The 13,849-nt window shown below is 39.3% G+C and overlaps 1 protein-coding gene and 1 long non-coding RNA gene across 17 annotated transcripts in view; both read right to left on the reverse strand.

Annotated features, from left to right (window-relative positions):
• Positions 1–958: 958 nt before the first annotated feature.
• LOC122632969 (protein turtle) overlaps positions 959–13,849 on the reverse strand; it is a 188,610-nt gene continuing 175,719 nt past the window's right edge. For all 16 annotated transcript variants that reach the window (XM_043820313.1, XM_043820318.1, XM_043820311.1 and 13 more), the window contains one exon: positions 959–8,369. In XM_043820313.1, coding sequence (XP_043676248.1) covers positions 7,178–8,369 — 1,192 coding nt within the window. In that variant the 3' untranslated portion in view covers positions 959–7,177. The remainder of the gene's footprint in view (positions 8,370–13,849) is intronic.
• On the reverse strand, positions 8,778–11,516 carry LOC122632970. Its single transcript, XR_006327986.1, has 2 exons — positions 11,017–11,516; positions 8,778–9,018 (listed from the first exon to the last, which is right to left on the reverse strand). It is a non-coding gene; the product is annotated as an uncharacterized LOC122632970 (long non-coding RNA).

Here is a 13,849-nt window from a genome sequence, read left to right on the forward strand (position 1 = left end):
TAAATTTGATCAATTTGATGTCGGATTAGGTATTTTTTTTTCCATCAAGCCGATGTTACCCGAGAACATTTGTCATATCCGACACACGCTGACGACACAAGCCCCGTCTTCTAATCATGATTAATGTCTACAACGTGTCAGGCTTAGATTTCGGATGTGCATTAGTCATGAGACTGTCCGAAACATCGGTTAATCTTAAGACAATTACTATTAAGATACGTCATCTTGATAATGGATAGAACAATTTAAAAAGGAAATCGTTTGTATAAATTACGAAAATTTAGATATTGAAAATATTACATTTGCGAGACGTTTTTAACCTTTTCTAGTTCTTCTTTCGACGATAATCAAAGATCTTTCGCAAGTCTGGCTATTAATGGCACGTTCTACTTTCCGAAATGTTCGCGTATTGTGCACATCGAGGAAAATCAAGGAAATTGCAGTAATTCTTGGTAATCAGTGTCATAGACGCCTCGCACGAACATTCCCCCTGCGCCTTATCGTACTGAGATTCCGCAATTCTCAGATCATCTTACGAAAATATATCCTCTGAGATAGTAGATCGACCTGGTTCTTATATTGACATTGATCTTATTACCTCGGCTAATGATTCTTTTCTAGTGACCATTCTGAAACACGCTCGATATTCTGGATATCGAAATGTTTCTATATAAATTCTAAGGAACCTAACAAAATTTCTCTAATATATATTGCTAAGTTTTTTACTTCACGATATCACGAATAAACTTATTAGAACGAGTTCATGATGGGATATAGGTATACATACATATATGTACTTTGGTAATATCTTATTTGAAAGAATTAATTAGGTGCTCTCAATGTATATTTTGTGCCATCTTACCTATTTTAAATATTTATCTCTTATTTTACTTGCAATAATCAGTAACAGGTAAAACAAGAACAAAGGGGCATCATAGATCGTCCTGTATTTCGTCGCTTTCGTTTCAAATGTCGCTTTATTTTTCATTTTATTTAATAATAAATTGTCTACAATTTGTCCTAAGTTAGTACGTCTTGGAGTTCTCGGGGAGTTCGCGAGAAAGCATAGATCGATCGAATCAAAACGGGGTTGTTGAATGTGAACATAGAGGTTAATCGCTTACTTATTGTTTCATTTTTTTTTTGTTCCTTCTTTTTCCTTTTTTGATCGTTTCGGTTTTCCTCGTTCGTGTTCACCGCAGAAAGTGAGAAAGAAAAGAAAAGACAAGGTGTGAAATTGATTGAGCGTGTGTTCGCGCGCGCGCATGAACAGGACGATGACGACAACGACGACGGAAGGTGGTGATTTTTCGCCGTGAAAGCGAAGAAAAGTGAAAAGACGGACTGAGATTGAGAGTTACAGAAGAAGAGCGTTTTACGCGTTTTACAAGAAGTAGGTAGATTTGTTCTCTTTTTTTCTTTTTTCGATCCATTTTCTTTCCTCACCTCATACGCCGCTTATGCGAAGGATTTTTAAGAAGTTTTACAACGGCGTGCGCGTGAAATATATATGCGATTATCCATAAAGTTTTGCGACTAAAATGAAAACTCTTAAATACCATTGTTTCTTGTACTGTGGAAAAAGAGAGTCGACGGATTCTCTTACGAATTATTTAGGTGCGATTAATTACTAAAAAACGCAATAACGATTCGTTCGCCGGTGTGTCTGTCTGTGTGTATTTGTATGTATACAAGTGTAAACGCGCGAAAGGTGTTCGCTTCCCTTCTTGATATTTTTTCTTATTTTTTTTTGTTACTCTTTTTTGTTATTTTTTTATTTTTTTATTATTTTTTTTTTTTAATACCACGCAACTTCTTTTCTCTCCTGCCGATTACGCGACGATCGTTCCTCGATCGATACTTCGTTGTATCGCGTCGAGAATGAAAATATTCGAGATTCGATGCTTAATTGTATCGTCGCGAAATCGGTATCGGAGTTAGTACCCGAGAGCCATTAGCTGTTCTTTCTCGTTTCTTTTCTTCTTTTTTTCCTCTCTCTCTTTTTTAATACAGTTCTTCGTCGAGATACTCGTCTCGATTTGTTGCATCGTCCTTGATCAATCACGATCTTGATAACGACCGAGCTAGATTTTCGATTACGGTCTTTCATTCCGCGAAAGCGTTTCGGGTTTTGTAAGTCGAGAATACCGAGTGTCACGCTTATCGTTCTGATCAAGATCTACGCCGACGTATAAACGAACGAACGACGAGAAAATAAATGTAAAAATTTTCAACTTTGCCGATTGAAAATCGAGAAGAAAATTCTCGGTATGCCCAATGGCTGTCAGGTACGCTCGTATGGAGATCGAAAAACTTAACAACTAACATACGAGACCGTCGACGATACTTTTATTTTCTTTAAACTATCTCTCGTTCGGTTTGCTCCGAACGTGAGGAGATTATAGAGACTCGAATAATCGTTAAACGGAAAGTACATTCTTTGTGTGTAACGTCGAGCAACTACGTGACTTCGCGAAAAGAGAAGAAAACGTAAAAACGTACAAAAATGAAGCTTAACTTCTCGCTCGGCCAACGAATGTGTATATTAGTAAAAGATGGGCAGGTGTCGAACGTTTTACGCAAGTTCACGATTCAACCATATTTCTTTTAACGATCGTTAAGACGTCGCGATTCATTCATGCTGAACCCTATTTCATTTCTCATTCTCTCTCGCACATACACACTATCGCTCTTTGTCTTCCTCTTCCTTTCTTTTTTTTTTCTTTTATCCATGATAACCGCGAGGCTTCCTTCAGATTTTCTTAGTTAATTCTATCCTTTTCGTTTTTTACAACCATTCACATTTAGCGTGTCCATTTGAGATCGTTGTATCTAACTATGATATATCTACACGTTACTTATACGACTACGTCACGGTTTTTGTTTCTTCGCTTGCTTTTTTTTTAATTCCCTTTCCTACCCACATATGGAAAAGAAAAACGTGGCCTAAGCAGGGGAGAGAAGAGGTCGACGTTTTTAATTATTTTTCTTTTTTCCTTGCCTTTTAATTCATTCGCAAAACTTCGTTTCGATCTTTCGCGAGTACTCTAACGATGTCAACGAAGACAACGCGAGAACGATCGCGGCTCGAGTAACGACGATTCGATTTGTACAAAGTACTTGGTATTAAAAAAGTGTGATGATTTGGTGCCATCTTGCGCGCGCACGTACTCGAACAAATTCGTTTGAGAAATCGAGAAAGATCGAAATTTCGTTGATTCCATGATCTTAAGCATTTTCTCATAATTTTCAAAATTTAGTCTTCGTGACTAAGTCGAACCTTGGAATACCACGAATGCTTATTTTTCATATTACATGGTAATAAACACTTATGACATCCCAGCAACAAACACTTGAGTGCTTTTTAAATGAAATCGAATTTTCGTCAAATATCGATATTGAAAAAAGTCTCCTTTGATTCTCTATTTCCTTTTCTTCTCTTTTCTTTTTTTTTTTCTTTTTTGCTTTAAAACGCATCCTCTCAAAATCCACCCCCACCATTCGTTCGCAAAATACAGACATACCGATCGATTCCTCGGCGCGTTTTCATCATTCTCGTTGATTAATAAACTACACGCTACGTCGTTACGATTTACAATATCAATTAATTATCAAATTATTAAGTCAATCATTAGAATTACTTTAGAATATTGGTACACTTCGCGTCATCCGGCATTTCTCGCTACTCTCATCCCGCCGTTTTCTCTTCCCTATTTTACGTTCGTTCGTTCGCTCTTTTTTTATTTGTTTCTCTTTCCATTCCTCTGACAATATACACAAAGTCTATTTTTTCTCTCATTCGCACACTTACATTCGCACGTTTTGGCAAACACGCACTTTATCTCTTTGACAAAAAAAAATTCTATTCAACCACGAGAGAGTCGATCCTTTTTCGTTTCCCTTTTTCATTACCAACTCTTCTCTTTCGTGGTTTTCGTCGCATTTTTATAGTTGAATCGTGAGTAGGGCCCTCTTATAAGTATTTATAATATATATATAAATAAATGTTTGTACTATAAAAAAGTAAAACGTTGAAGTCGAGGTTCTTCAGGTGCGGTTTTGACCTGGGGAGTCTTCGGGATATTTTGGTAATGCGAGGAAAAGAGAGATCGATGACAGATAAATAGGAAAAGAAGAGTCGTGAGAAAAGAAATTATTATGTCGATTAGCTTCTCGTCGAACCTGACTTTGAAAAATCGCAAAAGGCGTCGTCTGAAGGAACGAATCGTCTTATCGCGAACCTTTCTTTCGTCCTTCTTTCGTTATATAATAATAGTAATAATAATCATAATCATAATTATAATTCTAGTGACGCACAACGATCATTTCGTTTTTTAGACCGTATTTATATTCGCCCGCGTACTCTCTCGGTCGAACTTCCGACCTTCGACCTCGACATAGAGATAATTCGAAACAATATGCTCTTCCTTTTTTTTATATCTTCTTCTTCCACTTTCTTCCTTCTGGGACTTTTCCTTTGCGTTTCTACAAACGCTTCTTGTTTTTCTCCCTTTCGGTGTGCGTGTACGTGTGTGTATATGCGGGTGTATGTACTTGTGTTTGACGTGGTGTTCCTCGCGTATATTTATATTTATATTTATATTTATATTTATATTTATATTCATATTTATATTTATTTATATTTATATTTATATATATATATATTTATACGTCGCGTCGGTGTACGCGTGATACGCACGTTCGCGCGTAATAATTAATATTTCTTTTTTATCTCTCCTCGATGGCGCTAAAATCTCGGCTGATCGGCAATTTAGACGTGATTGCACACACGCATGTACGCACGTTCTTCCGCCCTTACGAAGAAGAATGACCGTCATTTCTTCTTCTTCTTCTTTTTCTTTTTCCTCCTCCAGTTTCTTTTCTATCATTTTTTTCATCTTTAAGGATTTGGTCGCGACGGAGGAACGATATGTCGTACGAAAAGACAGAATCGTTCGATTCATTTCTAATCGCCATGCAATTAAAAAAGATAAAGGAAAAAAGATCGAAGGAAAAATGATTTCGAGTTTCGACGATATCGTTCGTAATTAATTGAATCGAAATTGGACGCTAATTAATGCTATTCCTCGAGACTCCAAGATAGCCGCCGTGTTATCGGCGAGGTCGCACCAGCTCCGACTGGCGGCACTACGTGCGAGCGTGCGCATGCGTATTCTGCGCTATTTGCGCGCCGGCCGAGCGCGCGTAGATTCAAAGAACATTATTTTTACTTCTCGTTTCTTTTTAAGTTACTTAAGAAAAATTATTGTGCCGATAATATGTTGGGTCGCTAGCGAAACCCTAAACAGGCAGTGCAGTACGAGTGAGTCCTTAAGCAATCTCGAGGCAAGCTTCGGCCTAATATCACGTTTCGAGTCCACTGCTCATCGATATAATTACTTTTTAGGCACGACCGCAGGGAGTTCCTTATGCTCTCGATATTAGCGAAAAGTGTAACAGACGATTATCTCCGAAACTACTTGAGATATTCAAAAACCCATTTGGATCTTTACGTTTCATATCAAAATCTAAATATATGTGTATGTGTGTGTGCGTGTCTGTGTATCCACTCTACCGTTTGAACGGTTAGACGGATTCATTGAAATTTATATAAAAACTGAGATTACAAGCTATGAAGATCCACGAAAAATTTAAGTTCAATTTGTCTTTTGGTTTAAAAACGGGCATTTCAAAAATTAAAAAATTTATACAAATTCAAATATGCAAGAAAAACAATAAACATTGTGCAGGAATATTTAAAATAGTATAAGCGATTAACTCGAACTACGTCGGTCGTACCTGTTGCGAAAAAGTGATGCTTTTTCGCTGATGGTTTAGGAGACAGATCCTCCTAGTTATCGTGTTATACTGCCACAATTTTTGCATCGTGTTGTATGAATTCGTGTTATATGAATCTTTGTTATATGAACCCGTATTATACGGGGATCTACTGTACTATTCCGACTTGTTTTAATGTGTCTTCGTGTGTACGCGCGTGTTTCGTAATGTAATGAGAATGTGTCTGTGTATTTATGCGTGTGTGTACTTTTTTGCGTGTGTTTCTCGTTATTTTTTTCGATTATCTTACTTTTTTTCATTTGCTTTAGTTTCATTACTTAGTACTTACAGCGTACGATTACGTTTAATCTTAACGTTTCGTTTTTTTTTTTTTTTGTTAAAAGGTATACGGAGCACGTACAGTGGTACAGTTTCTTTGGAGTGTCATGCCGTTTGTCTATCCATTCCTCTTTCTCCTCCCTTTCGTTTCTTCGTTTTATTCCCTCTCTTCTATTCATCGTCGATCTCGTTCTCTTATGTTTTAACGACTCGCCTCTAATCTTGAGCCAGCGGGAGATATCAATCCTTTTGCGCGACTCATAGCCACGGGGCAGTTTCACTGAGCTTTACAAAAAAGAATTGTCCATTTCGCTTCGTGTCTCCCTTCCTCAGCGTTTTTGGTGCATTCCTTGATTCTTTGTTATTCTTATTTACTTTATGTTAAAAATCACGATCCACTCGGTATGGACGTAGGCGCGGTTGTTATTATCGCGGAACGCAACCAGCAACACTCTTCCCTTTTCCCTTTCCTCGATTTTCTTCTTCCGTCTTTGTACGTCATTTGACGTTCATCGACCATAGGCATTTTCGCTGTTTTCATCCTCGTTGGATCGTCTTCTGCCGATAGGCGATCTCGAGAAACTCGTTCGGTGTGATGATCTCATTTGCGTTTTCTTTTATTCGTAAAAAAGACGCGAACGTCTGAACGTTTCGTATCTACTACGTTGTTCTTCGTGATCGAGGGAAACATATGTATTCTGAGCTTGGTGCTCGTAAAAACAGCCCTCTCTTAATGTCTGAGAGGATTGCTTTGGCTAGCAGAATTGACTTTTTTTAAAACGCGCCTATACTTCGATACCGTTACGCGATGATGATTCTCGTTGTTTGTGCCTTGACGATTGGTCTTAATGCCGAAGGGTTTCCCAAAGGAAAGCACGCATACCAGGTTGTCTTCGACCGCGACAGATTCTTGGTCCTCCGATATATCCGTTCAATGGGAATGTCTCGTTACTAGGTTTTCGGGTATTGGACCGTATCTAATCGTACCACGCCACCACGATGCGAATCATCCTTGATCGTCGAATTCTCGTTCAGCCTGACGAGTTTTCTTTGAAGAGCTTTAACAAGCGCTTTCCAAGTGCGTGCTCTGCTTTCTCCTAGCCTGCCTTTGCCTAAATTGATGGAATTCGGCCTTCATGGCCTGCACTCTGGCCTCGATATTATCCCTGCTGTATCTCGATGGTTGATGATGAACCGTGTGCACCTGATGAACGTGCGGCACATGGATGGCGTGTATTTGATGAACCGGCGGTCTTTCCTCTCTAGTAGGAGTGGAGGCAGAGGTAGGTGTAGGCGTACAGGAGGCAGGATCGAACTCGTAGTGTCCATCTACGCTACCAGCATCTACGGCATTCTTCAAGTGGCCGACCTTCGCCTGGTCCTGAAGCTCCAACCACCGACCAACCAGAGGAGGCGGCGGTGGCCTATAAGGTGGTGGTCTCCATTCAGCCACCGTGCTTCCGCTCCTTGAGCTCTGATTCTGTTGAGATGTGTTCTTGCTACCGAAACCCGAACTGCTGGATCTACTTTCAGGCGAGGTCTCCAAATCCGGAGACGCAGCCAGTTCAGGCGCCGACCTGGCGTGTCTGGCGTGTCTCGGTGGAAGTCTCGCCCTTGGTCGACCAGCGGATTGCGGCGGAGACGAGGTAGCAAGAGGTTGAACGGGTACGAATCTTCTGGACTCGGCGTGGATCGCCTTCAAAGATGGGAGCTCTTGGCTGTAACGTTGATGAACGGTTCGCAGTTGAAGGTAACTTGGAGGGGTCGGGAAGGATCTTTCCCCTGACGATGGTTGTCTCACGGAGCTGAGATCGCTGAAGTATAACGGCGTCCAGGGTACGTGGGGACCGCTCGGTGAACTCGCTAAGAATCTGGGCGACGATATGGTACAGATCGTTGGTGGTATCCTGGCCAATGAATTCACCGCATCCTGATGGTGATGATGAGCAGCGTGCAGAGCACCTATCGAGACACCGCTACCCGATGATCTCAGGCTCAGCTGACTGTTGCCGACCAAGGGACGTCGCCAAGAGGACTTGAGCCGTTGCTTAGGCAGAAAGCCACCGTCGTCGCTGCTTGATGCATCCAGGATGCTGTTGTTCGCCGAACTGAGAACCGAATCCGCCACGACGAACCGGCCGTCGGCCGCGCGAGAGATCTTACCGAGAGGACGACCGCGGCATGAGTCCGGGGTGTCTGGACTCAGAATCTCCCGTAGGAGATTTAGACCTGGTACTCTGCTTTTTCTAGGTCTATATAGTAGGACAGAAGAAACGTTAGAACGGACCTGCTCTCGCGAGTCTTCGATTGCAAACGAGGCGATCGAGTATGCCGGATAAGATTGATTTTAGCTTTTCTCGCAAAAGTTCTCTCACAAATGTTCAAACAAAGAACGAAAATTCTTTTCTTTCTTTTCTTTTTTCCATTCATCTCCGGAATACTTTATCACTCGTTTGATAAGACAAAAACGTGCAACAACGACGCAACACGTAACGATAACGAACACAAGGGAAACAAATGACTAGAACAAAATAACGAAAGGCAAACGTTCAAGATAAAAGTGTATATAATTATTAAAAAATCTATCACGTATGATAGGTATATAATAAAAAATAACGGATGCAGGCGAGGAAGGCATGCCGCATGCGCATTCTGGTGCACGAGTGATAAGGGTGTGACGTAGGTCGTGAGTGGGTGGGCGTTGGCAGTGATTATTTTCTTTTTTCTTTTTTTTTCGAACACATTATTTTTTCAGTCTTTCTTTTTTTTAAGAACATTTACTATTTTTCTTTTAGTGTAATCTTTTTTCTTTTTTTTTTTTTGCTCAAATTTTTTTTTTGTTTTTCATAGTGATAGCAATTGTGGATTTAGGTGCTCCGAAACTCGTCACCTTTTTTCCTCCTTCGGGTCCGGCAGCAGGGAAAGATGGGGGAGAGAGAATGTTGTAACACAACGATTACATTCACAAAAACAATATCGTGGCGATAATAATAAGAAATATAATGCTAAATAACCGAGCTTGTTACTTTTCTAGGCGGTGATGTTAGGGAGCAAATAGATAATGCGTGTCATATTGTGTAATCAAGGTGACGGTTAAGGCTCTTTTGTTCTACCGATGATTTCTCCACGCTTCTTTAATTAATCTATAGAATAAATACTCAATTTTCCATGGGGACGAACCTTCTTGTATTGTTTGCGAGTTTAAAACAGTTCGTCAAAAAAGAACACAGCAAATTAAATAGTACATATATTGTAACAGAGAAGAGAAAAAAAGGAATTTTTCAATGGAAGGATTTGATGGGGGGATATTTTCTAAGAGTTTTCGAAACAGAATATTTAAAAGTGCAGGCTATATACAGGGTATTATAAAACCCTGTATATATATATATATATATATATATATATATATATATACACACATATATGTATGTATGTGTATTCGAATGAAAAATAAATACTCGAAGGCGGAGAGGATAAATTCTCTTGGAAAAATGTGAGATGTTTAACGATAAAAAATGTGATGTGAAAAGGCGGTAAACAGAAAAATACGACAATGGAGGCCATAGATAGACACGGCTGAGAATGGAGCCGCAGCGATGGCGGCTTACCTATCTTCGATCGTATATTCCCGAGTGTGTGTGTAAGTGAACGTGTCTTTCATAGATCGTCTAGAATCGAAAGACTGGAAAGAATCAAAAGAACGCATAAGCATTTGAAGTGACATTAAACTAGCGTGTTCTATATTTCTGATTAAACGACAACAATTCTGAAATATTTTCATTTTCGGATATAAAATTTGTCATCTCTAAAGATTTTCTAATGAAATAACGTTAATTATATAGCACGATCAAGGTCCTGTGAACGCACACGCCTAATAGTATCATGCTTTCATAATTGCACGTGTGATCGTGTGACATGCCATTTACGTGTATAAATGTTTAAAAAGCGTATACAATGATCTTAGAAAAATTGTGTCGTAGACAAGAGAGACTCAAAAAACGAGTATGAATGAATACTACAGCGACGTGGAAAAAAGTGAAGACGAATGTGAAGTAAAAATGTAATGTTAAGAGAGTGATCAAGTCTAGAACAAATTGGAAACTGCAGATATTGTTTCCTTATATTTCGATCTTTAAACATCAAAGATTAGACAGTTTCGAATCAACACCTGCGTTTCCTGTAACCTTAACGAAGATACTGGCAATTTTAAAAAAAGTTTCCGTTTACCAGTAACTCGTCTTATTCCATAATTGTTAAATGTGACAACCAAAAGGATGCAGCTACGGAATTTAGCTATAACAGTAAGAAAGTTATCAGCTAACATTAGTGCTCGTTATCGGAAAACTCGATGGCTGTTAACCGAAGAGAAGTTAGATTAAAGTTGATTCAAATTAGAAAGATTTTTATCATTTTAACCATCGAATTTACCAACATTTCAAATCGACGTGTCAAGAAAGAATGTCGGTGAGATCTCTAATCAAAATATGACGAATGAAGTCGGTGAGAGGGTAAAGTGTGCTATAGTGTATGTGTAAGATGTAATGTATGTGAGAAAAAGAGAGATAGATAGAGAGTGGGAGGATCGTGAAAAGTTCCTGCTCTGCGATTATTAATGAATGATTAAATGAACAAGAGCAGTCAAAGAGAAAGAGAGCGAGAAGAGAGAAACAACACGAGCCAGCCTTCTACTCTCGACTTCTTCTCGATTCGAAGAGAAAGATTGTATTACCATTAATTAAGATTCAAAGGATAAGCGACGGAACTATATACAATATTGAAATATAAAAATATTTCAAGAAGAGTAATCATACGCAAGATCGAAAAGAATCAACTGCCTTGCCTCGTCTCTTATCTATGTACTCCCTAAGGCCGCCGAACGAAGGTAATTAGGGTACTGACTGGATGTTACTAGTGTGACTCCTAGCTGTTTTGCCTGTATTGCTGATCTCATCTACAGTCATGACAATCATCCTAAGTAGTAGATAGTAGGTGGTAATGGTAGATTAGTAGGTCCTAGCAGGTAACATTGCAGAGCTGTAGTCTCGCATAATAGCGGTAGTGGTAGTGGTAATAGTGGTAGATGGTAGTAGTAGTAATAGTAATAGTAATAGTAGTAGTAGTAGTAGTAGTAGTAGTAGTAGTAGTAGTAGTAGTAGTAGTAGTAGTAATAGTAGTAGTAGTAGTAGTAGTAGTAATAGTAATAGTAGTAGTAGTAGTAGAAGTAGCAGTAGTAGTAGTGGTAGTAGTGGTAGTAACGGACATGTCCCACCGGCAAAGTGTTGTTTGTTCATTCGATCGACCGACAAGGATCGATGGCAATTTGTTCGATCCGATCGATCTGATCGATCGATCGACGGACCGCTCGGCACGGCGTGTTTAAAACACACACAAATACAGACATATATACCGTCGGCGAGTATCTTTCTCGGGAGCAACCGTGGTCTCGGGTTACGTAGTAGTAGTAGTAGTAGTGGTAGTAGTAGTAGTAGTAGTAGTAGTAGTAGTAGTAGTAGTAGTAGTAGTAGTAGTAGTAGTAGTAATAGTAGTAGTAGTAGTAGTAGTAGTAGTAGTAGTAGTAGTAGTAGTAGTAGTAGTAGTAGTAGCAGTAGTAGTAGCGGTTGTAGTAGTAGTAGTAGTTGTTACGGTGATAGTACTTGGTATTATTTTCTGTGTGGTTAGCGGAGATTAGGCTTACTGTTCCGCCTCTCTATGATAAATACGCTGTCGTAATCTGGATTATCGAGGTGGAGCGCGTGATGGTCACGATCACGATTCGGGGGGGCCTGCTCGTGGACCGGCTCCGAGGTGGCAGTGGCGGGGGTGGTTACTTGCGTAGGAAGTGGTGGTTGATGAAGAGGTTGTGGTGGTGGTGGTGGTAGTTGCGGATTCAACGGGCTGCAACGGGTCAGCGTCGAGACTGACTCGCCGCACGCGTTTAGGTTTGTCGACCTACAGAAAACACAGAGAGAGAGAGGAGGACAAGAGACGCCCACGATTTTCTGTTTCTTGTTTTTCTTCTTTTCTTTTTTCTTTTTTTTTTTAATTTTTTATTCTTTTTTTTGTCTTTATTTTTGTGGTTTCTCTTTCTTTTCTTTTTATGTGCTTGATTATTTAGTTAACGTTTCATTTCATTTCGAATATTTTTTTCATTTATTTTATTTCTTCTTTTCGTTAACTCCAGTTGCATTTTTAAATATTGACGCCGTTTGTTCGAGAGACTATATGAGTGGGAGAAAGAGAGAGACGACTTTTGAAAAAGGAAAGGTGTCAACGATATCAATTTTATGATCTTCGATCGGTATTCTTATCTCTAGCTTCCTCTCAGGAGTCTCTCGACCATCGGACATTTCTCTAGCTCGCGTCGGCTCTCTTCTGATCCTTGCTCTGATCGCGACCTCGGTAGGCGTTACCGAGTTAAAATTAGCTCCGTATTCGTAGTCGGTTGACAAATGTTGAACCCTCGACATAAGCCATCGAACATTCAATATTTAAGCAGCAAATCTCTTCCTTCTTCATCGACTACGAATGCCGAGCTTTGGAAAAGTTCTTGGCAGTGGCTGAACCGTCCAGCCCGTTCTGGATATTCGTGTAGGTATCAAACGTGCATCGCCTATTGCTTCACGAGTTTTTCATGTGACGCGAACGATTTTGGTAAAAGGACTCCCGTAAGATTCAAACATTATAGATGAACTTACAAGGTGAACGAGCTCGTCACGAGGGTAATGAAAGAAGAAAATAATTTATACATTTTCGTTTAAGAAGTAAAGCATGGAACGGGACAATGGGAAACTGGAATAGAATATCTGATAACACCCTCGCGATGAGCAAATGTGATTTTCACGAGTAACGATGTCGCTAGCGGTACAAAGTGAAAGTAAATGAAAAAAAAAAAGAAAGAATAAAATAGAAACGGCGACAGTGAAAATGAAAGAGGAACGATGATGTAGGATTTATTAGCACTGTCCAACCTTGTCTTTGATTCCGGGTTGGTGCTGTCTGCCTCAAATGTTCAGGATTACGTACAACTTATGTTAACTTGGACATTATTATTATTATTAGATATTTCTTTTTTGATAACGCTTCTTCTCTCGGATCTTGGTAAGTGTGGGGATCGTATGTTTCTCGAACGTGAAAAAAATTGTGATGTGCACGTAACAATGGAAATTCATCCCGGAAGCAAAGAAAATTATTGGGATTTGTCGGATAGGATTGCGGTAATCACAAGTACTTTAATTAAAGTAATACAATAAATAAGAAACGAAATTAAAAAGACTTCGCGTCGCGATAAAAAAAGAACGATCCAGAATAGGCATCACTGCAGTCGTATTGTGGACTTTTGGATGCCACGATGAAAATCATAATCGATTAGGTGTCCGATTTATTCTTTTTTTTTTTTTCCTCAAAAATGCTTCGCTACACGTGCAACCCGTTTTATTCGTAGCTTCGATAATGCGAAAGAAATACGCACGGCGTTCTCATTAGAAAATGTAAATGCTCGTTGTCGTTGAAAATAGAGATAGATAGAGAAAGACCGGAAAACAGAGATAGAGAAAGAAAAAGAAAAAGAAAATTAAAAAAAAAAAAGAAGAGAAAGAGAAAGAGAGAGAAAGAGAGAAATTGAAACGAATGCAATATGGCTTATACGAGATTAGCGTGCGCGAAATTTCTTTCACGCGACGTATGTACTTTTCTTTTTCCTTTTTTTTTCTTTCTTTTGACGTCAAACGAAAAA

Source organism: Vespula pensylvanica, chromosome 11, assembly GCF_014466175.1.
Source record: "Vespula pensylvanica isolate Volc-1 chromosome 11, ASM1446617v1, whole genome shotgun sequence".
Lineage (NCBI taxonomy): Eukaryota > Metazoa > Arthropoda > Insecta > Hymenoptera > Vespidae > Vespula > Vespula pensylvanica.